Raw genomic sequence first — 25104 nt, 5'->3', positions numbered from 1 at the left:
GTGGAGGGCGGGATATAAATCCAATATGTTCATCTACCTCACAGGGTGTCTGTTGTGGGGGAGGAAGGTAAAGGAGATTGTGAGCCGCTGTGAGATTCTTCGGAGTGGAGGGCGTGATGTAAATCCAATATCTTCATCTATCTCACAGGGTCTGTTGTGGGGGAGGAAGGGAAAGGAGATTGTGTGCCGCTTTGAGACTCTTCAGAGTGGAGGGCAGGATATAAATCCAATATCTTCATCTACCTCACAGGGTGTCTGTTGTGGCGGGGGGGGTGGAAGGTAAAGGAGATTGTGAGCCGTTCTGAGACTCTTCGGAGTGGAGGGCGGGATATTAATCCAATATCTTCATCTACCTCACAGGGTGTCTTTTGAGGGGGGGAAGGTAAAGGAGATTGTGAGCTGCTCTGAGAGTCTTCGGAGTGGAGGCGGGATATAAATCCAATATCTTCATCTACCTCACAGGGTGTCTGTTGTGGCGGGGGGGGGAGGTAAAAGAGATTGTGAGCCGTTCTGAGACTCTTCGAAGTGGAGGGCGGGATATAAATCCCATATCTTCATCTACCTCACAGGGTGTCTGTTGTGGCGGGGGGGGAGGTAAAGGAGATTGTGAGCCGTTCTGAGACTCTTCGGAGTGGAGGGCGGGATATAAATCCCATATCTTCATCTACCTCACAGGGTGTCTGTTGTGGGGGAGGAAGGGAAAGGAGATTGTGTGCCGCTTTGAGACTCTTCGGAGTGGAGGGCAGGATATAAATCCAATATCTTCATCTACTTCACAGGCTGTCTGTTGGGGCGGGGGGAGGTAAAGGAGATTGTGAGCCGCTCTGAGTGGAGGGTGGGATATAAATCCAATATCTTCATCTACCTCACAGGGTGTCTGTTGTGGGGGGGAGGAAGGGAAAGAAGCTTGTGAGCCGCTCTGAGACTCTTCGGAGTGGAGGGCGGGATATAAATCCAATATCTTCATCTACCTCACAGGGTGTCTGTTGTGGGGGGAGAGGAAGGTAAAGGAAATTGTGAGCCACTTTGAGACTCTTCGGAGTGGTGGGCAGGATATAAATCCATTACCACCTTCTTCTTTCATGAGCTGGAGCTCTCTTCCTCCGATCCCCATCAAACAGCGTCTCACTTCCTCCCCCTCCCTCCTTAGAAGTCCGATAGCAGCTTAAGCGACTTCCTCAGCGACGAGGAGGATCCTGGTTCCTGTGAAAAATCCAGCAAACGCCAGAGGTCACGTCACGCATCGGAGTCCAGCTCCCCAGGGCAGAAAGGGAAGGCCGTGGAGACGAAAGCCAGGTATGGACAAGCCCATTGCTACAGTGGGGCCGCGGGGGCCAGGCCCGTTTTTTCAAACTCCTTCCTCCCCCCGCTTCCAACTGCACGGCCCCTGCATCGGAGGGCTCCCGATCTGTCCCCTTTGCTCACCCCCACTCTGAACAAATTGGGGAGGGGGACAGTCGAGAGGTCTCCGTCTCCCTGCGAGAGGGGCACAGAAGAAAGGGGTGGGGGGGAACAGAGCTGCTGTGACTGCCCAGGCAAAGGGGTGGGGTGGGGTTAGCTTGATGGAACTCAAGGCAGCTTACAAACCTGTCCCCCCCAGAGCGACAAATCATGCTGCGGGCCCTGCCAAACGTGAAGTTAAGCAGGGTTGGCCCGAGTTAATCCTTGGATGGCGACCTCCAGGGAAGAGCAGGGCTGGTATACAGAGAGAGGCCGTCGCGAACGAGAAAGAAAAGAAGTTTGGTACTTTTGCTCGTTTAGCTTAGGATCTATGCTTCTATTTAAGAGTAGATTTTCAGGTGAAGGTTCGATAGCAGGGTTTTTTTGGTAGGAAACGCCCAGCAGGAACTCATTTGCATATTAGGCCACACACCCCACATCCCTATTGTTTCACACAGGGCCTTTTGTAGAAAGAGCCTTGCAGGAACCCATGTGCATATTAGGCCACACCCCCTGAGACCAAGCCAGCCAGAGCTGCGTTCCTGCTCAAAAAAAGCCCTGGTCGATAGTATATCCTGTTACATAATATATCTCAGGGGTGGCCTACAGTAGCTCTTCAGATGTTTTTTGCCTACAACTCCCATCAGCCCCAGCCGTTGGCCATGCTGGCTGGGGCTGATGGGAGTTGTAGGCAAAAAACATCTGGAGAGCTACCCTTGGCCACCCCTGGTATATCTGTTGGATTACTTTATGGCAGAAAGATTGAATTTTAGTGCGACTCCACCAGCAGCGAAGGAAGTCAAGTCAGCATGACTTCCGCACTTCTTTCTACAAGCTGCTGCCTGTGGGATTTATTTTTGTACCTCTTGTACCCTCAGTAACCCAAACGACCCGTAGTTTTCAGAAACTCATACATATGAACAAATTAGGTTTTCAGGCTACACAGGTAAACTTTATTAGACTCCAAGCTTTAGGAAAGGTTCCCTGTGCAAGCACCAGTCGTTTCCAACTCTGGGGTGACGTTGCTTTCGCAATGTTTTCATGGCAGTCTTTTTACAGGGTAGTTTGCCATTGCCTTCCCCAGCCATTAGCTTTAGACAGAAGGCTTAAAATATAGATAGAAAGGCAAAGCGATTAGATAACATTAGCGCAATTTCAGAATACAATTATACAGTTAAGCATAAAGCAGAGTTCTGTGAAAAGTCTAAGTCCCAACAGGGACTACGCCCTATTAGGCTACATTTTATCAGTTAGAATCTGTTAAGTCCCAAGTCCCGTTTTTTTGGCACGACCAGCATAGAGACAGTCTCCTGTCTCTAGCGCAGATCAGGAACTGGTATCACTACCTTTATCTTATCTGAACAAAGCAGGAGTCAAGTGTCACCTTTAAGACCAACCAACTTTTATTTAGAACGTAATGAAAATTAGGGTTTGTAGAATCTTTCGGGCTCAAGTGCCGTGTTCTACTGGATAAAGTTTTCCTTCCAGACGTTTCGTTCCCAGCTGCGGAGAACATCCTCAGTGGCATTGCAGCCGGAGCAGGCACTCTGACCTGAAGCCAAGAAGGTCAGAGCGCCTGCTCCGGCTGCAACGCCACTGAGGATGTTCTCCGCAGCTGAGAACAAAATGTCTGGAAGGAAAACTTTCTACAGTAGAACACAGCACTTGAGCCCGAAAGATTCTACAAACCCTAATGATGTTACCAGGCGTGAAAACCTGAAATCTTTGGGAATGAAAATTGGTTGGTCTTAAAGGTGCAACTTGACTCCTGCTTTGTTCCACTGCTTCAGACCAACACAGCTGCCTGCTTGGATTCACCTTATCTGATTATATGCGTCATCTACATTCCAGAACCACCAGCTGCATCAACAGCTGGCCATTCACCCGTATGCGCAGTTGTGGAAGCAAGAAAAAATACCAGAGAAATGGGATTGGATTATAAAAGTTATGACATGGAGTGAAATGGACAAATTGACAAGAATATTAAGAGAATATGATTTAGAAGTTTTTAAGACGGAGTGGAAAAAGTTTAGAAGATATGTAGAAAAAGAGTGGAAAATAAAAGGACACTGGACAATTTTTGATAATGATTAAGTTTTAAAAAGAAGAAGAATATAAATTTTTGTTTTAATAGTTAAGGGTACCTTTAAATATTTGCTTTTTAAGTAAATAACACTGGTGGGGGTCAAGTAACAGGGGGAGGGGTAGGTAGAAAGTAATATATGGAGGAGATAAAAGAAGTTTTCAAAGATGTAAGATATAGATTTATTACCATATGTTAGCAATAAAATTATTTTAACACCAACAGCTGGCCATTTACCCTCTACCAATGGACCAGTTATCTTTACTGTTGGAATACAAGTTATGTACATTTCAGACATTATAGAGTTAACTGTTTACCTGAAAGAGGAAACGATGTATTGTAGCTTAAACCCAATTAGGGACTGACTCTTCTAAGCCGGGAAACATGCAAACATTGCATTGGTCAGACAGCACGTTGTCTTCCTGTCCCAAATGCTTTCTGGGAACAAGGACTAGAAGACAAAGATCCAAGCGGGCAGCCGTGTTGGTCTGAAGCAGTCGAACAAAGCAGGAGTCAAGTGTCACCTTTAAGACCAGCCAATTTTGATTTAGAACGTCAACTTTCGTGTGCTCTTAAGCACACTTCCTCAGACGAGGAATCCAGCACAGTGAGCAAAGCCATACAGAGCTGGTAGGCAGCGGCCCAGAATGCAACATGGTACAGATTTAAGAGCCAATGACGGTGACTGCTTAGCTATGTATGGCTTTGCTCACTGTGCCGGATTCCTCGCCAGATGAAGTGTGCTTAGAGAGCGCACGAAAGCGTATGTTCTAAATAAAGATTGGTTGGTCTTAAAGGTGGCACTTGACTCCTGCTTTGTGGAAGACAAAGAGCTATAATCTGGAGCCGTGTAGAGATCAGGCAAAGTTAGAAGAAGAGGAGGAAGAAGAAGAAGAAGATATTGGATTTATATCCCGCCCTCCACTCTGAAGAGTCTCAGAGCGGCTCACAATCTCCTTTCCCTTCCTCCCCCACAATAGACACCCTGTGAGGTAGATGAAGATATTGGATTTATATCCTGCCCTCAACTCCGAAGAGTCTCAGAGTGGCTCACAATCTTGTTTCCCTTCTTCCCCCACAATAGACACCCTGTGAGGTGGGTGGGGCTGGAGAGGGCTCTCACAGCAGCTGCCCTTTCAAGGACAACCTCTGCCAGAGCTATGGCTGACCCAAGGCCATTCCAGCAGGTGCAAGTGGAGGAGTGGGGAATCAAACCCGGTTCTCCCAGATAAGAGTCCGCACACTTAACCACTACACCAAACTGGCTCCCCAGTTAGACAAGCTGGTGAGCTACGTTACATTTCTTTTTATCCCAAGTATCTTTTCCTGACGTTTTTCGAGTAAACTTTATTTCTTTTGCTAAGCTCCAGCCTCGACTCCAATTATTGCCACTCCATACCTCTGAATTCAGTCGTATTTCCCAACGTTTACTCTGTCTGATTCCCCTCATGCGTCTTAACATCAACACTTATGCTGCCAAATCAATCTATTTAAGGCTAAGATGGCCCTCAGGTAGCTTTTACCTTTCACCTACTTTCTAGTAGCTCTCTCAAAACCTAAGTGCTCGAGGGTGCTGGATAGCTTGAGCCCCTTATGGCCGTTTTCATAAGAGAACCAACCCCGAAAGAAATTCTGCTGCAGTGCCTAGTCCTTATTTATATGGTTCATAGCAATAGGTTGAATCTCATCAACTCTCGGAAGCTAAGTAGGGTCTTCCTTGGTTAGACCTTGGACAGGAGAGCCCCAAGGAAGCTGTTCTGCAGAGGCAGGCCATGGCAAATCCCTTCTGATGAAGTGTGCTTAAGGAGAGCCAGTCTGGTGTAGTGGTTAAGGGAGACCCGGGTTTGATTCCCCACTCCTCCACTTGCAGCTGCTGGAATGGCCTTGGGTAAGCCATAGCTCTGGCAGAGGTTGTCCTTGAACGGGCAGCTGCTGTGAGAGCCCTCTCAGCCCCACCCACCTCACAGGGTGTCTGTTGTGGGGGAGGAAGGGAAAGGAGATTGTGAGCCGCTCTGAGACTCTTCGGAGTGGAGGGCGGGATATAAATCCAATATCTTCATCTACCTCACAGGGTGTCTGTTGTGGGGGAGGAAGGTAAAGGAGATTGTGAGCCGCTCTGAGACTCTTCGGGGTGGAGGGCGGGATATAAATCCAATATCTTCATCTACCTCACAGAGTGTGTGTTGAGGGGGGGAAGGTAAAGGAGATTGTGAGCCGCTCTGAGACTCTTGGGAGTGGAGGGCGGGATATAAATCCAATATCTTCATCTACCTCACAGGGTGTCTGTTGTGGGGGAGGAAGGTAAACGAGATTGTAGGCCGCTCTGAGACTGTGTCCTTGACAGGGCAGCTGCTGTGAGAGCCCTCTCCAGCCCCACCCACCTCACAGGATGTCTGTTGAGGGGAGGAAGTTAAAGGAGATTGTGAGCCACTCTGAGACTCTTCGGAGTGGAGGGCGGGATAGAAATCCAGTATCATCTTCTTCTGCTGCTCACCTCTTGCCTTTCCATTATAAATACATTTTATTCAATTTTGAAAAAAGAAAAAGGAAAACGGGAGCAAAGTCAAGTATCGCTGTTTCAGATCTGCAATAAAATAGAAGCCATAAAAAGCATTCCAAGTTATTTTTTTTCCTCTTAAGAGTAAATCTTAACATAGTCGTTTATCTTTCAGTTAACATGTTCGTATCTTAAAATATCGAGCTCTCCAAAAAAAGTTTTGTGCTACTAAGATATAATAAAGCACATAGTTATCATAACATGTCTAACCACATATAAAAAGGATCCCAGTGGTTCTCTGTTTCTTGCAATGGTCTCTCCTTCAAAAGTCACAAAAGCTTATCCAGTTCTGCCGTTTCTAATATTTTCCCAATTCGTTCTTGTTGACTTGGAATTTCAGAAAGTTTCCAGGTTTTTTGCTAATAAAATTATTGCAGCCGTAATAATATGTAACGTCGAATGTCTTGTTCCCTTCAGATATTCTCTTGGTAAAACATTTAATCAAAATAGTTCTGCTTTCAATTGTATTTGGATCGTCAATATTTGTTGCCTTGAAAACCATGTGATTTCACCGTAAGGTTGGTTGCAACTTGACGGCATTTTCCACCCCTGCCACGTTAGCCCTCCTTCTCTGAATTCTTTTTCCTGGCAGTTCTCCAGCGCGCCCTTTCTCCCTTCCCGAGCCGTCTGCAGAACCTGCGGGAGAAGAAACGTGCGCCATCAACTTGAGCGTCGACAGGTTGGCCGTGCTGGGTCGGATCCATTTAGCCCGCGTGGTGATCGAGAGCTTGAAGGTCCCTCCGGAAGGCAGCTCTCAGAACACCCCCGGCAAAAAAAGCTCCGCGGGGAAACCCCCCAAGCTGGCGTCAGCTCAAAAAAGGTAAGAGATCTCCCTGATATCTGAAGTACGTCCCTCTCCAGGGCTTGGCGACAGTGCTGGGTGGTCGCCTGATTACTTTTAATTAATTAAGATGGGCAGCTGTGGCAGGGAAGGAACTTTCATGAATCCCTGCTCTCTTCTTCACAAAGAAGAAGGCTGCAGATTTATACCCCGCCCTTCTCTCCGAATCGGAGACTCAGGGCAGCTTACAATGCATTTCACAGGATCTTCATTTGCTGTGAATTTAGGAGGGAGGTGTTTGTGAGTTTCCTGCATCGTGCAGGGGGTTGGGCTAGATGACCCTGGAGGTCCCTTCCAACTCTATGATTCTCCTTCCTTGGAGGTTTTTCAACAGAGGCCAGATGGCCACCTGACAGCAATGAAGATCCTGTGAATTTATGGGGAGGTGTTTGTGAGTTTCCTGCCTTGTGCAGGGGGTCGGACTAGATGACCCTGGAGGTCCCTTCCAACTCTATGATTCTCCTTCCTTGGAGGTTTTTCAACAGAGGCTAGATGGCCACCTGACAGCAATGAAGATCCTGTGAATTTATGGGGAGGTGTTTGTGAGTTTCCTGCCTTGTGCAGGGGGTCGGACTAGATGACCCTGGAGGTCCCTTCCAACTCTATGATTCTCCTTCCTTGGAGGTTTTTCAACAGAGGCCAGATGGCCACCTGACAGCAATGAAGATGCTGTGAATTTATGGGGAGGTGTTTGTGAGTTTCCTGCCTTGTGCAGGGGGTCGGACTAGATGACCCTGGAGGTCCCTTCCAACTCTATGATTCTCCTTCCTTGGAGGTTTTTCAACAGAGGCCAGATGGCCACCTGACAGCAATGAAGATGCTGTGAATTTATGGGGAGGTGTTTGTGAGTTTCCTGCCTTGTGCAGGGGGTCGGACTAGATGACCCTGGAGGTCCCTTCCAACTCTATGATTCTCCTTCCTTGGAGGTTTTTCAACAGAGGCCAGATGGCCACCTGACAGCAATGAAGATCCTGTGAATTTATGGGGAGGTGTTTGTGAGTTTCCTGCCTTGTGCAGGGGGTCGGACTAGATGACCCTGGAGGTCCCTTCCAACTCTATGATTCTCCTTCCTTGGAGGTTTTTCAACAGAGGCCAGATGGCCACCTGACAGCAATGAAGATCCTGTGAATTTAGGGGGAGGCGTTTGTGAGTTTCCTGCATCGTGCAGGGGGTCGGACTAGATGACCCTGGAGGTCCCTTCCAACTCAACGATTCTACAAACTGTCTGCCTTGTGGCAATAGTGGCCCCCGTCCTGTGGAGCCAGCTGCCCAAAGAGATCTATGCCTTGTAGACCAGGGAAAGTTGGAGAAGGTGGGGAGGAACATGCCAGAAGAGGCAGTCCAGAAGGTATGAAGGTCCCAGGCCATTTAGGGTTCCATAAAGGCATACTTCACCCTGGTGGAAGAGAGTCAGCGGAAAGTGTCTTAGGCCGCGGGAAAGTACTGCTGCAAGGGAAACAAATCCACAGGCTTTGTGGGCAGTCGCCAAAGCGCTCCGTCTTCTTTCCCCCTTCTGCTCCCAGGACGTTCTTTGTCGAGTACCACTTTCCAGTGAAAGCCACAAAGAACGGAATAGGGCAGGTCGCTGTAACAACAGAAATCATTCGGGTAGCTTCGAGCAAAATCTCCAACGAAGGTGAGATGCTGGGGGAGGAGGGAGAGGTGACTAATCAGTCTGGAATACATCTTAGACTTGTTGAACTCATTTGTTATGAAGGCCGGATCTGACATAAATAAAACCTTGTCGGGCTAGACCATGTGAGGTCGGGCCACATGTGTGCATATTTAAGATTAGGTAGCAGAGATGTAAACTTTATAAAGGACACAAACACAATTAAGGCTGTAAAAAAATTAAAATAAAGCATGCTTAAAACATTAGCGCTCATTGGTCTTAAAGGTGCTTTCTTTGTATCTCTCCCTTGGGATCCAGGGAACTGGGCAAAGGAAGCTCTGGCTCTTTCCTACCTTCCCCGGGGGGGGCAAAAGGGGGAGGAGCCTCAGCCAATAGAAGGAAGAGAGACTTGGCTCAGTCAGTCTGCTGTGCAATTGAGAGAGCCTGGCAAGACAAGATCTGCCTCCCCCCCTTTCCTCCCCAAGGGAGGAGCCTCAGTCAATGGAGAAAAGCTTTGCTCTGTAGCTCCTGCGCGATTGAGCAAGCCTCGCAAAGCAAGCTGCGGTGCAGAAGGAAGCGAGAGAGAGGGAGAAGGAAGCACACGACAGCCAGCTGCTCAGGGGCCTGATTCGGCCCCCAGGCTATATCTTTGACACCCCTGTTCAGACCATTGTGCCAGTAAGACGTTTGCTTTTGAAAGTTGTTTTTGTGTTTTTAATTCACTTATTTTTTTTATTCCATCTTGAATCGCGTTAAGAGAGAAGAGCAGACAAACGGAATCAAATAAACCCGCCTCCCGTTCCTTATCATTGCAGTGGTGAAATTTCAGCAGCGCTACGTGTTCCCTGTTCACTTCGGCGGGACGATGATCACCCACTGGTGGAATTCGGACCTTGTGTTTAATATCTACTTGAAAAAAGGCGCCCAAAGGAAGGTACTTGTTACTCATTTAGACAGATTGACTGATGCCAGCCCATGGGGTTCCGTGGCACCCGGCACAGCACTGAAGCAAGAGAGAGAGATCTCTACCTCAAGGAGGGATGGTAACGACTAAAAGGGAGCCTCCACATCCAGAGGCAGCCTGCTGGACTAGATGGACCCTCCCTGGTCTAATCCAGCAGGGCTCTTCTGAGGTTCTTCTCAGGGGAAGGCCTCGGCCTCTCTGCCCTGTTGTTGGCCCTCCAGAGGAACTGGCTGGCCACTGTGTGAGACAGGATGCTGGACTAGATGGACCCTCCCTGGTCTGATCCAGCAGGGCTCTTCTGATGTTCTTCTCAGGGGAAGGCCTCGGCCTCTCTGCCCTGTTGTTGGCCCTCCAGAGGAGCTGGTTGGCCACTATGTGAGACAGGAGGCTGGACTAGATGGACCCTCCCTGGTCTGATCCAGCAGGGCTCTTCTGAGGTTCTTCTCAGGGGAAGGCCTCGGCCTCTCTGCCCTGTTGTTGGCCCTCCAGAGGAACTGGATGGCCCCTGTGTGAGACAGGAAGCTGGACTAGATGGACCCTCACTGGTCTGATCCAGCAGGGCTCTTCTGATGTTCTTCTCAGGGGAAGGCCTCGGCCTCTCTGCCCTGTTGCTGACCCTCCAGAGGAGCTGGTTGGCCACTATGTGAGGCAGGAGGCTGGACTAGATGGACCCTCCCTGGTCTGACCCAGCAGGGCTCTTCTGAGGTTCTTCTCAGGGGAAGGCCTCGGCCTCTCTACCCTGTTGTTGGCCCTGCAGAGGAACTGGATGGCCCCTGTGTGAGACAGGAAGCTGGACTAGATGGACCCTCACTGGTCTGATCCAGCAGGGCTCTTCTGATGTTCTTCTCAGGGGAAGGCCTCGGCCTCTCTGCCCTGTTGCTGACCCTCCAGAGGACCTGGTTGGCCACTATGTGAGGCAGGAGGCTGGACTAAATGGACCCTCCCTGGTCTGACCCAGCAGGGCTCTTCTGAGGTTCTTCTCAGGGGAAGGCCTCGGCCTCTCTGCCCTGTTGTTGGCCCTGCAGAGGAACTGGATGGCCCCTGTGTGAGACAGAAAGCTGGACTAGATGGACCCTCACTGGTCTGATCCAGCAGGGCTCTTCTGATGTTCTTCTCAGGGGAAGGCCTCGGCCTCTCTGCCCTGTTGCTGGCCCTCCAGAGGAACTGGTTGGCCTCTGTGTGAGACAGGAGGCTGGACTAGATGGACCCTCCCTGGTCTGATCCAGCAGGGCTCTTCTGAGGTTCCTCTCAGGGGAAGACCTCAGCCTCTCTGCCACGTTGCTGGCCCTCCAGAGGACCTGGTTGGCCACTGTGTGAGACAGGAGGCTGGACTAGATGGACCCTCACTGGTCTGATCCAGCAGGGCTCTTCTGAGGTTCTTCTCAGGGGAAGGCCTCGGCCTCTCTGCCCTGTTATTGGCCCTCCAGAGGAGCTGGTTGGCCACTGTTTGAGGCAGGAGGCTGGACTAGGTGGACCCTCCCTGGTCTGATCCAGCAGGGCTCTTCTGATCTTCTTCTCAGGGGAAGGCCTCGGCCTCTCTGCCCTGTTGTTGGCCCTCCAGAGGAACTGGATGGCTGCTGGATGAGACAAAATGCTGGACTAGATGGACCACTGGGCTGATCCAGCAGTGCTCTTCTGATGTACTTAACCTCTTTTGTCTCCAGAGTTTTGGAGGAATAGCAGCAGTTAAAATTCAGAGCAAAGTCTGACTTTTCCCAACACATCTGTAGTGTAGAGGGGTGGTGTCTAAAAGCCTTATGCCTGGCCCACTGCCCCAAGCCCCTTTGCTGACCACACCCTTCCTGACTCATCAGGTCCCCCTTCAGGTTCCCTTCTCCTCCTTCCTTTCCCTCAACGACACTCCCCTCCTCTTTCTGGGGCTTTGTCTACTCATTTTTAGCTGTCTTGGCCTCCCTGCATGCTCATTCCTGCTCCCTGACTTCAGCCTGCCCCACAAATCTGGACCCGCTTACAGTTTTAGTCCTAGCCATCTTCAAAACAGGATTGGAACAACATCTGGAGCAGAGGTCCATGGCTATTAGCCACAACGTATTGTTGGAACTTTCTGTCTAGGGCAGTGATGCTCTGCATTCTTGGTACTTTGCGGGGGGCACAGTGGGAGGGCTTCTAGTGTCCTGGCCCCACTGATGGACCTCCTGATTGCACCTGGGTTTTTTTGGCCACTGTGTGACACAGAGTGTTGGACTGGATGGGCCATTGGCCTGATCCAACGTGGCTTCTCTTAGGCTCTTATATCTGGGGCAGTGATGCTGTGTCTTCTTGGTGCTTGGGGGGGCACAGTGGGAGGGCTTCTAGTGTCCTGGCCCCACTGATGGACCTCCTGATGGCGCCTGGGGTTTTTTGGCCACTGTGTGACACAGAGTGTTGGACTGGATGGGCTATTGGCCTGATCCAACATGGCTTCTCTTAGGTTCTAATGTTTGGAGTATTGATGCTCTGTATTCTTGGTGCTTGGAGGGGCACAGTGGAAGGGCTTCTGGAGTTCTAACCCTGGTGGTGGACCTCCTGACGGCACTTGGTTTTTTGGCCACTGTGTGACACAGAGTGTTGCACTGCATTGGCCTGATCTAACATGGCTTCTGTTAGGTTCTTATGTCTGGGGCAGTGATGCTCTGTCTTCTTGGTGCTTGAGGGAGCACAGTGGAAGGGCTTCTAGCCCTACTGATGGACCTCTTGATGGCTCCTGGGTTTTCTTGGCCACTGTGTGACACAGAGTGTTGGATTGGATGGGCCATTGGCCTGATCCAACATGGCTTCTCTTATGTTCTTATGTGACACAGAGTGTTGGACTGAAGGGGCCATTGGCCTGATCCAACATGGCTTCTCTTATGTTCTTATGTGACACAGAGTGTTGGACTGGAGGGGCCATTGGCCTGATCCAACATGGCTTCTCTTATGTTCTTATGGGACACAGAGTGTTGGACTGGATGGGCCATTGGCCTGATCCAACATGGCTTCTCTTATGTTCTTAGGTGACACACAGTGTTGGACTGGATGGGCCACTGGCCTGATCCAACATGGCTTCTCTTATGTTCTTATGGGAAACAGAGTGTTGGACTGGAGGGGCCATTGGCCTGATCCAACATGGCTTCTCTTATGTTCTTATGTGACACTGAGTGTTGGACTGGAGGGGCCATTGGCCTGATCCCACATGGCTTCTCTTATGTTCTTATGGGACACAGAGTGTTGGACTGGATGGGCCATTGGCCTGATCCAACATGGCTTCTCTTATGTTCTTATGTGACACAGAGTGTTGGACTGGAGGGGCCATTGGCCTGATCCAACATGGCTTCTCTTATGTTCTTATGGGACACAGAGTGTTGGACTGGATGGGCCATTGGCCTGATCCAACATGGCTTCTCTTATGTTCTTATGTGACACAGAGTGTTGGACTGGATGGGCCACTGGCCTGATCCAACATGGCTTCTCTTATGTTCTTATGTGACACAGAGTGTTGGACTGGATGGGCCATTGGCCTGATCCAACATGGCTTCTCTTATGTTCTTAAACTGACGCTTTCCTTCCCCTGACCAAAGCTGTGCTGTAACTAGTTTGGCAGCTCTGTTTCCTGAGCAGTTGGAATGTTTGTCAGCGTTCCGTCCCTGCCTGGCCGTTGAGTCTGAAGCTTCCCTCTCCCCCACAATCCTCTTGTTTTCAGCCGCTGCTGATGGGCTCTGCCACTTTACCTCTGCGAGACGTCGTTCAGTCGGAGCGCCTAACCGCCAGTCGTGAGTTGACGGTGGAAGAAGAAAGTGGTTCGTCTCAGCTGGGACCCTTAAAGGTACATAAGTGGCTTCTGTTCTGTTCTGAATTGCAGTGTTTTTCTTCCTGGGACGCTTAACGATCGTGTTATTTCCTTTTAAAACTTTAAGCCAAATGTCATAAGGACACCTGACTAGGATTGGTTCCAAGTATGCTACTGACCCAAGCAAGGGGCATAACCTGCCTTCTGTCATGCTACAGTGGTAGAGCCTCTGCTCGGCATGCAGAAAATCCCAGGTTCGATCCCCGGCATCTCCAGTTAAAAGGACCAGGCAGGAGGTGATGGGAAAGACCTCTGCCTGAGACCCTGGAGAACCTTTAGAGGGACCATGGCTCAGTGGCGGAGAACAGCAGGAATGTGTCCTCAGCCCACTGCCACCTCCTGGAGGAGTCACAGCTCAGAGGCAGAGCCTCTGCTTGGCATGCAGAAGGTCCCAGGTTCAATCCCCGGCATCTCCAGTTAAAAGGACCAGGCAGGAGGGGATGGGAAAGAACCTCAGTGGCTCAGGGGCAGAGCATCTGCTTGGCATGCAGAAGGTCCCAGCTTCAATCCCCGGCATCAAGGACCAGGCAGGAGGTGATGGGAAAGAACCTCAGTGGCTCAGTGGCAGAGCCTCTGCTTTGCCTGCAGAAGGTCCCAGGTTCAATCCCTGGCATCTCCAATTAACAGGACCAGGCAGGAGGTGATGGGAAAGAACCTCAGTGACTTAGGGGCAGAGCATCTGCTTGGCCTGCAGAAGGTCCCAGGTTCAATCCCCAGCATCTCCGGTTCAAAGGACCAGGCAGGAGGTGATGGGAAAGAACCTCAGTGGCTCAGTGGCAGAGCATCTGCTTGGCATGCAGAAGGTCTCAGGTTCAATCCCTGGCATCTCCAGTTAGAAGGACCAGGCAGGAGGTGATGGGAAAGAACCTCAGTGGCTCAGTGATAGAGCATCTGCTTGGCCTGCAGAGGGTCCCAGGTTCAATCCCTGGCATCTCCAGTTAAAAGGACCAGGCAAGAGGTGATGGGAAAGAACCTCAGTGGCTCAGAGGCAGAGCCTCTGCTTGGCATGCAGAAGGTCCCAGGTTCAGTCCCCGGCATCTCCAGTTAAAAGGACCAGGCAGGAGGTGATGGGAAAGAACCTCAGTGGCTCAGGGGCAGAGCCTCTGCTTGGCCTGCAGAAGGTCCCAGGCTCAATCTCCGGCATCTCCAGTTAAAAGGACCAGGCAGAAGGTAATGGGAAAGAGTGGCTCAGGGGCAGAGCATCTGTTCGGCATGCAGAAGATCCCAGGTTCGATCCCCGGTGTATCTAGTTGAATTGATCAGGAAGTAGGTGACGTGAAAAACCTCTGCCTATGTGACGCGGTAGAAAAAAATCTTTAAGGATTACAGCATGAAAGACCAGCTAGAACCAACACACCGTTAGCTGTAACAGCACACAAATAAAGATCAATTTTCATTAATGTCAATGATGACAGAATATTGTTATAGTTTTACACCGTATTATTGCCTCTTAACATAGACCAGGGGTGGCCAATGCTAGCTCTTCAGATGTTTTTTTTTTTTTGCCTACAACTCCCATCAGCCCCAGCCAGCATGGCCAATGGCTGGGGCTGATGGGAGTTGTAAGCAAAAAAAAACATCTGGAGAGCTGCTGTTGGCCACCTGTGACGTAGAGCATTAAAGCGACAGGAAATTAATTCACAAAGCCCATTTATAAGTTCACACTCATTCATTCTCAAATGGAAGCCATCAAGTCCATGAAAAGTCCAGTATGAAGAATCCCTTGTGCGTTGGTTCTATTGAGACCCTGGAGAGCCACTGCCAGTATGAGTAGATAGCACTAAGCTTTCTAGACCAATTCTCTGGCTATGTATATAGCAGTTTCACGTGTGTTTTGGTGCATCTTCACCAGTGCAAAAGGGGAAGGGGAAGACCGTAGCAATGGGCAGGGCTTTCTTTGTAGCAGGAACTCCTTTGCATATTAGGCTACACCCCTCCCCCCGATGTAGAAGAAGAAGACTGCAGATTTATACCCCGCCCTTCTCTCTGAATCAGAGACTCAGAGCGGCTCACAATCGCCTATGTCTTCTCCCCCGGCAACAGACACCCTGTGGGGTGGGTGGAGCTGAGAGAGCTCTGACAGAAGCTGCCCTTTCAAGGACAACTCCTGCGAGAGCTCTGGCTGCCCCGAGGCCATTCCAGCAGGTGCAAGTGGAAGAGGGGGGAATTAAACCCGGTTCTCCCAGAGAAGAGTCCACGCACTTAGCCGTACACCAGACTGGCTCTCCAGTAGCCAGTCCTCCAAGAGCTTACAGCGGACCCTGTACTAAGAGCCCTGTAAGCTCCAGGAGGATTGGCTACCTCAGAAATATGTCAGGAATATGCAAAGGAGTCCCTGCTACAAAAAAAGCCTTGGCAACGGGCAGGTTGCCTTTCCAGCAAGCCTCTTTACCAGGGCTTTTTTGGTAAGGATCTCCTTTGCATATTAGGCCACGCCCTCCCTGAGGTAGCCAATCCTCCTGGAGCTTACAGGGCTCATCGTACAGGGCCTCCTGTGAGCTCTTAGAGGATTGACTGCATCAGGCGGGGCGGGGCCTAATATGCAAAGGCGTCCCTGCTACAAAAAGAGCCCCACCCAGTACAGGGCGGGATATAAATTCAATATCTTCTTCTTCTTCCTGGCACAGGTATCGCTGGAGCTCGCCGCTGACAACAAAGACTTCTCCAGCGCCAATAGCAGGCCAGCAAACGTGATATCGAAAGCCCCAATCTACTCCATAACGAGCCCCGGGGTGAAGTTGCAAGAGGCCCCCGAGGACATCACGCCCGTCCAAAGCCCTCGGCTCTCGCAGCCCAGCAGCTGCCAGTTCCGCACGAGGATCCACGAGGCTTTGCCCCCGGCTTCAAAGAACCTCAGCGTGGGTGCGCAGCAGCAGCCGGTGCCAACTCCTGTGTCCCGTAGCCTTCTGGCCCAGATGGATTCGTCGGAAGAGGAGGGTTTGCTGCTCCACGTCCTGCTGATGGTGCCGGAAGGGAAGGACTTTATCCCCAGGGATGCTGGGCTCCACGGCTCTTGCAACGTGTACTTGAACTGCAAGCTCTTCAGCACGGAGGAAGCGACGAGGTCAGCCGTCATGTGGGGCACGAGGCAGCCGACGTTCTGTTTTTCTCAGGCAAGCAAGCTTGGCTTCCCCCCCTCCCCTGTTTGGTGTGGTGGCTGAGTGTGCAGACTCTTATCTGGGAGAACCGGGTTTGATTCCCCACTCCTCCACTTGCAGCTGCTGGAATGGCCTTGGGTCAGCTAGAGCTCTCTTATCTGGGAGAACCGGGTTTGATTCCCTACTCCTCCACTTGCAGCTGCTGGAATGGCCTTGGGTCAACCATAGCTCACTTATAAAATGAGATAGACCTAGTAACTTTGGAAGATGGAGCACTTTAAAACCCATTGTTACCTTAGCCCCACTTGTGAACCTCCTGATTGCACTTGGGTGTTTTTGACCACTGTGTGACACAGAGTGTTGGACTGGATGGGCCATTGGCCTGATCCAACATGGCTTCCCTTATGTTCTTATGTCTGGGGCAGTGATTCTCTGTCTTCTTGGTGCTTGTGGGGGCACAGTGGGAGGGCGTCTGGTGTACTGGCACCACTGATGGACCTCCTGATGGCACCTGGGTTTTTTGGCCACTATGTGACTGGATGGGCCATCGGCCTGACCCAACATGGCTTCTCTTATGTTCTTATGCCTTCTCCAAGCCGACTGACAGGGTGGCAGGGTCTTTGAGAGCCACACGTCAGGGCTCAAGAGCTGACTTGTAAGGGGTGGGGGGGGAGGGGAGGAAGGTGAATTCATCCTCCTCACAGCTTCCTTATTTATTGGATTTCTAAATTGCTCAATCCCCGATGTACTGAAACATCTGAGCAATGAGCAACAGCAGTAAAAAGCATCGTTTTAAAATGTACCAAAAGTGAAATAAACGAATTAAACCTAAGCTCACAATTAACGTAAATCAGATAGTGGCTAATACATAAAATCCCAAACTCTGGCTCTGCCTCACAGATGGACGGGGTGGGAGGGCAGTTGAAGAGGGGGGAGAAGGCTGAGGGAGTGCCAGGCAAGTTGGTGCCCAACCAAAAGCCTGGCAGAACATCTCTGCCTTGCAATCACAGAATCCTAGAGTTGGAAGGGACCTCCAGGGTCGTCTAGCCCAACCCCCTGCACAATGCAGGAAGCTCACAAACACCTCCCCCTAAATTCATTGCTGTCAGATGGCCATCTAGCCTCTGTTGAGAAACCTCCAAGGAAGGAGAGCCCACCACCTCCTGAAGAATCCTAGAGTTGGAAGGGACCTCCGGGGTCATCTTGTCCAACCCCCTGCACAATGCAGGAAACTCACAAACACCTCCCCCTAAATTCACAGGATCTTCATTGCTGCCAGATGGCCATCTCGCCTCTGTTGAGAAACCTCCAAGGAAGGAGAGCCCACCACCTCCCAAGGAGGAAGCCTGTTCCACCGAGGAACTGCACTCACTGTCAGGAAGTTCTTCCTAATCATAGAATCCTAGAGTTGGAAGGGACCTCCAGGGTTGTCTAGTCCAACCCCCTGCACAATGCAGGAAACTCACAAACACCTCCCCCTAAATTCACTGGATCTTCATTGCTGTCAGATGGCCATCTCGCCTCTGTTTACAAATCTCCAAGGAAGGAGAGCCCACCACCTCCTGAAGAATCCTAGAGTTGGAAGGGACCTCCGGGGTCATCTTGTCCAACCCCCTGCACAATGCAGGAAACTCACAAACACCTCCCCCTAAATTCACAGGATCTTCATTGCTGCCAGATGGCCATCTCGCCTCTGTTGAAAAACCTCCAAGGAAGGAGAGCCCACCACCTCCTGAAGAATCCTAGAGTTGGAAGGGACCACCAGGGTCATCTAGTCCAACCCCCTACACAATGCAGGAAACTCACAAACACCTCCCCCTAAATTCACAGGAACTTCATTGCTGTCAGATGGCCATCTAGCCTCTGTTTAAAAACCTCAAAGGAAGGAGAGTCCACCATCTCCCAAGGAAGCCTGTTCCACTGAGGAACCGCTCTAACGGTCAGGAAGTTCTTCCTCATGTTGAGCCGGAAACTCTTCTGATTTAATTTCAACCCCTTGGTTCTGGTCCTACCTTCTGGGGCCACAGAAAACAATTCTACGCCCTCCTCTCTAGGTCACCCCTTCATGGACTTGAAGACAGTGATCATATCACCTCTGTCCTCCATACAAAGCCTACCTTGTATCATAACGATCTGACTGCCTCTCTAGGTAACGCCGATTTCCCTGACCTCCAAGCACCTGGAGAGACTGAAGAACAACATCATGGTCATAGAAGCCTGGAATAAGAGGCCCAGCCCGGGGGGAGACCAGCTGCTGGGGCTGGCGAAGCTTCCGTTGCATCAGTTCTATGTGTCATTCAAGTAAGGCGCCTCCTCTTCAATCCCACTGCTTACTAAGCCGTGGCTGCTATGAAGCATAAGAACATAAGAGAAGCCCTGTCGGATCAGGCCAATGGCCCATCCAGTCCAACACTCTGTGTCACATAAGAACATAAGAGAAGCCCTGTTGGATCAGGCCAGTGGCCCATCCAGCTCAACACTCTGTGTCACATAAGAACATAAGAGAAGCCATGTTGGATCAGGCCAATGGCCCCTCCAGTCCAACACTCTGTGTCACATGAGATCATAAGAGAAGCCCTGTAGGATCAGGCCAGTGGCCCATCCAGCCCAACACTCTGTGTCACATAAGAACATAAGAGAAGCCATGTTGGATCAGGCCAGTGGCCCATCCAGCCCAACACTCTGTGTCACATAAGAACATAAGAGAAGCCATGTTGGATCAGGCCAGTGGCCCCTCCAGTCCAACCCTCTGTGTCAAACAGTGGCTAATATATGTGTGTGTATACACACACATACGCAGACACACATATATATACACACTGTGGCTAATAGCCACTGATGGACCTCTGCTCCATATTGTTATCCAATCCCCTCTTAAAGCTGGCTATGCTTGTAGCCACCACCACCTCCTGTGGCAGTGAATTCCACATGTTAATCACCCTTTTATCCGTTTTAACCTGTCTGCTCAGCAATTTCATCGAATGCCCACGAGTTCTTGTATTGTGAGAAGGGGAGAAAAGGACTTCTTTCTCTACTTTCTCCATCCCATGCATCATCTTGTAAACCTCTATCATGTCACCCCTCAGTCGACATTTCTCCAAGCTGGGGCTCTTTAGCTTGGTGAAACGTCGAAGCTTGGAGAAATGTCAAAGCGAATGATCTTCCTTAAACAGTTACGGAGTGTTGACCATTTTGCTGAAGTTGAGCCAGTTTGGTGTACGGACTCTTATCTGGGAGAACCGGGTTTGATTCCCCACTCCTTCACTTGCACCTGCTGGAATGGCCTTGAATCACAGAGCTGTCCTTGAAAGCACAAAAAAAAAATTTAACTCCCTGCACAATGCAGGAAATCTACAAAGACCTCCCCCTAAATTCAGAGGATCTTCATTGCAGTCAGATGGCCATCTAGCCTCTGTTGAAAAACCTCCAAGAAAGGAGAGCCCACCACCTCCCAAGGAGTGCAGTGGGTGGCTTAATTCTGAGCGTTGTAAACCAAAAATACTAACTATCAACACAAGTTGATGGGGTAGAATCATAGAGTTGGAAGGGACCTCCAGGGTCATCTAGTCCAACCCCCTGCACAATGCAGGAAACTCACAAACACCTCCCCCTAAATTCACAGAACTCGCATTGCTGTCAGATGGCCATCTAGCCTCTGTTTAAAAACCTCCAAGGAAGGAGAGCCCACCACCTCCCAAGGAGGAAGCCTGTTCCACTGAGGAACCGCTCTGACGGCCAGGAAGTTCTTCCTAATGTTGAGCCCGAAACTCCTGATTTAATCTCAAACCGTTGGTTCTGGTTCTACCTTCTGGGGCCACAGAAACCAATCCCACCCCATCGTCTGTGTGAAAGCCCTTCAAGTACTTTGGGTTGCACGACCAGATGCCCCGTGGATACGACCCCTGTTACCTTCCCTATCTTTTTCCCCTCCAGAGACCCCAAGATCTCCGCCCTGCTGCTCCAGGCTCAGTATCCGGTGGTTGCCATGGACGGCTCTTTGCCCGTGACGGACGTCTTCACCGGCCACAAGAACGGGAGCCTGAAGGTCCTTCTGGCCATGGGCTCGGCGGACCAGATCGCGGCCCTGCAGAGGCTGAAAGATGAAGAAGGCACCCTGCCGCCCAGCATGCAGCGCTCTGCGCATGCTCTGGACCCCCCGGCGACTCCTCTTCCAAAGGTATTTTCAGATCATTGTTCTTTGGCTCGCTCTGTTGCTCTTCGTTATGGATTCAGGCTTAATGACTGTCACTCACACGTGCTGTGTCCCCCTAGATCGGGCTGTGCTGATGAATCTGATTCAGAGGTGTCAAACATGTAGTTCAGGGGCCGAATCAGGCCCCCCGAGGGCTCCTATCAGATTCCTGAGCAACTGGCTGTCATCTGCTTCCTTCTCTCTCTCTCTCTCTCTCTCTTGCTTCCTTCTGCACCACAGCTTGCTTTGCCAAGCTTGCTCAATTGCACAGGAGCTATAGAGCAGAACCTCTGTTTTCTCCATTGGCTGAGGCTCCTCCCTTGGGGAAGAAGGGGGGGAAGGCAGAGCTTGCTTTGCCAGGCTATCTCAATCACTCAGGAGCTATAGAGCAGAACAGTTATAGAGCTATAGAGCAGTTTTCTCCATTGGCTGAGGCTCCTCCCTTGGGGAAGAAGGGGGGGAAGGCAGAGCTTGCTTTGCCAGGCTATCTCAATCACTCAGGAGCTATAGAGCAGAACCTCTGTTTTCTCCATTGGCTGAGGCTCCTCCCTTGGGGAAGAAGGGGGGGAAGGCAGAGCTTGCTTTGCCAGGCTATCTCAATCACTCAGGAGCTATAGAGCAGAACCTCTGTTTTCTCCATTGGCTGAGGCTCCTCCCTTGGGGAAGAAGGGGGGGAAGCAGAGCTTGCTTTGCCAGGCTATCTCAATCACTCAGGAGCTACAGAGCAAAGCCTCTGTTTTCTTCATTGGCTGAGGCTCCTCTCTTGGGGGAGGAAAGGGAGGAGGGAGAGCTTGCTTTGCCAGACTCTCTCAATCACACAGCAGGTCTACTGACCCAAGCCTCTCTTCCTTCTGTTGGCTGAGGCTCCCCCTACCAAAGTCCCCTGGGGAAGGAAGGAAAGAGCCAGAGCTTCCTTTGCCCAGTTCCCTGGATCCCATGGGAGAAATACAAAGAAAGCATCTTTAAGACCAATGAGTTTTAACTCTTTAAGCCAGCGGTGGCCAATGGTAGCTCTTCAGCTGTTTTTTTTGCCTACAACTCCCATCAGCCCCAGCCATTGGCCATGCTTGCTGGGGCTGATGGGAGTTGTAGGCAAAGAAACATCTGGAGAGCTACCGTTGGCTTCCCCTGCTTGAAGCATATTTTAAGTTTTTTTTAAAATTGTGTTTGTGTTCTTTGTCAAATTTGTATCTCTTACCTAATCTTAAATAGGTACACACATGGCCCGATCCAACATGACTCGGCCCAACCCGACACGGTCTCATTTATGTTCGATCTGGCCCTCGTAACAAATGAGTTTGACACCCCTGGACTAGGTGAAATCTTAACATGTAGGAGAGATTTCTGCTGCCCTGTTTCACAGGGGTTCGATTCTGTCTCGCGCAGCTGTCGACGAGAGGAGAAGAAGGACTCATGGAGCACGTCTTCGAGGTCCACATCGAGAGCGTGAAAGGCCTCACCCCCCTCCAGTCCACAGTCTGGGGAGAGGCTGACTGTTACGTGCAGTACCATTTCCCGGTCCAGGAGTCAGAGACCAGCGTGCTGCGTGGGACAGAAGTGTACGAAAGCGGTAGGTTCTGTTTGCATCAGACTTGTCTGTCAGTTGATCCGTTCTGTTGGTTCCCAGATATTCCTTTCCAGTTTCTTGGCTGAACTTTTTGTAGTGAGGGATGAATGTGTTTTAGTTTTTGTTTTCATTTTTAAAAAGTCATTTCAGAGGGCAGTTTCGTTGACCTGCAGGAGAACAACTAGATTCATGTCCAGTAGCGCCTTCAAGACCAGCAAGGTTTTTTGGGGTCTGAGATTTTGAGAGTCAAAGTTTTCTTTCTCAGGTATCCTAGACAGCTTAGATCAGGGGTGGCCAAACTTCAACTTGAGAGCCACATGTGGCTCTTTCACACACATTGCTCTTTCACATTACCCTGGGTTTTAAAATGTTGAGTACCTTCCTTCTATACCCTGATTGGTGGTTTCCTGCAAGTACGGCACTAACAATGGAAAATGTTGTCAAGTCACAGCTGACTTATGGTGACCTGGTTGAGTTTTCAAGACAAGAAACAGAGGTGGTTTGCTATTGCCTTCTTCTGTGTAGCAATCCTGGACTTTCTTGGTGGTTTCCTATCCAAGTACTAACTGGGGCCACCCCTGCTTAGCATCATTAACTAAAAGGAAACACTCCCCCCCCCCCAATATTGTAGTCACAAAGGAATTTTGTTTTCTTTGTTCTGCCATCAAGTATCAGCTGACTTATTCCTTTTCAAGGCAAACTGCGTTCAGAGGTGGTTTGCCGTTGCCTGCCTCCAGAGCACCACCCTGGTTTTCTTTGGTGGTCTTCCATTCAAATACTAACCAGGACTTAGCTTCCATTATCTGGAGACTGTACTAGCCTGGGCCGTCCAGGTCGAGGCAGCTTGCCAGTAGGAAGATACAATTAAAGGTCCACATCACCCTGGGGAAAGTTGCTTTCTTTCCACCTCTCCCTCCCTCCCTTCCTTCCTTGTCTTGCAGCTCCCAAACATCTGATGTTTATTCTATGCGGCTCTTAAAAGTTAAGCAAGTTTGGTCGCTCCTGCTTTAAATTACCAAAAGCTTTTACAGCAAAAATCTTGCTGAGCTTGAGGGTGCTACTGGACATGAATCTAGCTGGTTTAGAATTGTATATCCCATCTTTCTTTTAAAAAAAAAACCCAATAGTTCAATAAAATTCAATAAATAATTTTTAAAAAAACGATTATTGTATGGTGTGATGTGCGGAATAGATCCCAGAGGATGATTTGGCTGCCTGAAGGTGTTCTTTTTTAGCACCACTAGGTGGCGACCTATGCCTGCTTTTAGGCTGAGAGTGCTGTGACTTGCCCAAGGTCACCTCGCTGGCTTGAAGTGGGGAAACGGGGAATCGAACCCAGTTCTCTAGATTAGAGTCCACTGCTCTTAACCACTATCCTAAAAATCAGTAGTCGAATGTTGCGAATATTAGCTAAAATCAAATGAAACAGCAGCAAAGTAGTATTGTAAAGGTTTTAAACTGCTCCATCCCCAATCTACTTTAACTTTCTACTGGGAGAAGACGTGAGTGTAATATTTTTTTTTTTTTGTACTTTGAATTTCTGTTTCTACAGGAACAGGTTTCTGAATTTCTGTATAAAGTTTGTAGTTTTGTAATATAATAAAATACACCAGGAGTCCCTAAAGTTAGGAGATATTAGCTTTATATCCCGCCCTATACTCTGAATCTCAGAGTGGTCACAGTCTCCTCTACCTTCCCTCCCCCCCCCCCCCAACAACAGACACCTTGTGAGGTAGGTGGGGCTGAGAGAACTCTTACAGCAGCTGCCCTTTCAAGGACAGCTCTGCAAGAACTCTGGCTGACCCTTGCCAAAGGCTGAGCACATCTCACAGAGGTCTGGGAGGAGCAGAGCAGAGCAGCTCTGATAGCTGAGACAGCTGGAGAAATTGCTGAGAATTTCTGAGTTTTGAAGGACTACATTCTAAGGTTTGTGGGGCTGCCTAAAATTCTAAGGTGTGATAGCTGGGGAACTGCTCTTTGTTTGGTTGACTGCTCTTTGTTTGGTTGACTGCCTTAAGGGTGAAAGAGATTGAGAGTGATTGCTGCTGATTGAGAGTGATTGCTGAGGAGTGCCCTGCTCCACCTCTTTGCATTTTAAGCTGCGCCTTGCCAAAGGGCAAGAGCTAAAGGGCTCTTGGCCTGTGGCTCTTCGCCTAGGGGCTCTCTAAGGAGCAGGAACCCAGATCCCTGGCTTCCTTGTTCTCCAAATAAGGTAAGTTCCCAATAAGGTAAGTTTAGGTAAGTTGACCCGCCAGAAGGGGAGCCACTTAAACAGCATTTAAAGAGGACTGTATATTTTAATATATATATATATATACAATGAAGATAGAATGCCAGCAGGGGGTTGGGGGCTTTCCAGTGTTTTGCACTGAGTGTCACATGTATGACTATCTGCCCAAAGGACAGAAGTCTTGGGTGTGTGCTCGATGCAAGGAGCTCCTGGTCCTCAGGGAACGAGTTCGTACCCTTGAGGCCGAGGTGACTGCCCTGGAGAAGCAGAGACGGTCAGTTAGGCACTTGGGGAAGACTCTCGGGGGCGTATTAGATGAGCCCCGCTCTGAACGTAGCAGCCCCGTTGCTGCCAGAGAGCGTGAGGGTCGAGAGGGAACAGGGCACCGTGCTGAGGATAAGGGGAATGCGCCCTCAGAAGGGACCTCTTCTTCGGTCGGTGAGCGGGAATCCTTTCGCGCCAAGGAACCATCCCTGAGCAGGGGGAGAGGGGGGGTATTGGTAGTTGGTGATTCGATCATTAGGCAAGTAGACAGCCGGGTGGCGAAACCGCGTACTGACCGTATGGTGACTTGCCTGCCTGGTGCGAAGGTAGCGGACATTACGCGTGTAGTAGATAGACTGATAGACAGTGCTGGGGAGGAGCCTGTGGTCGTGGTGCATGTTGGCACCAACGATGTGGGGAAATGCAGTCG

At 50.1% G+C, this 25104-nt stretch overlaps 1 protein-coding gene across 1 annotated transcript in view; it reads left to right on the top strand.

Moving 5' to 3' along the window:
* The window catches only part of C2CD3 (C2 domain containing 3 centriole elongation regulator), a 123998-nt gene that overhangs the window by 28092 nt on the left and 70802 nt on the right, over positions 1 to 25104 (top strand). The window contains exons 9-17 of the mRNA XM_060263796.1: positions 1151 to 1296; positions 6673 to 6900; positions 8445 to 8557; positions 9349 to 9467; positions 13177 to 13299; positions 15951 to 16436; positions 18571 to 18722; positions 20355 to 20598; positions 22000 to 22183. Of these exons, the coding sequence (XP_060119779.1) occupies positions 1151 to 1296; positions 6673 to 6900; positions 8445 to 8557; positions 9349 to 9467; positions 13177 to 13299; positions 15951 to 16436; positions 18571 to 18722; positions 20355 to 20598; positions 22000 to 22183 (1795 nt within the window). The remainder of the gene's footprint in view (positions 1 to 1150; positions 1297 to 6672; positions 6901 to 8444; positions 8558 to 9348; positions 9468 to 13176; positions 13300 to 15950; positions 16437 to 18570; positions 18723 to 20354; positions 20599 to 21999; positions 22184 to 25104) is intronic.

This window comes from Heteronotia binoei, unplaced genomic scaffold (genome assembly GCF_032191835.1).
Source record: "Heteronotia binoei isolate CCM8104 ecotype False Entrance Well unplaced genomic scaffold, APGP_CSIRO_Hbin_v1 ptg000889l, whole genome shotgun sequence".
Lineage (NCBI taxonomy): Eukaryota > Metazoa > Chordata > Lepidosauria > Squamata > Gekkonidae > Heteronotia > Heteronotia binoei.
Note: the sequence above shows the minus strand (reverse complement) of the source record. Positions and strands in the feature narration are given on the sequence as shown.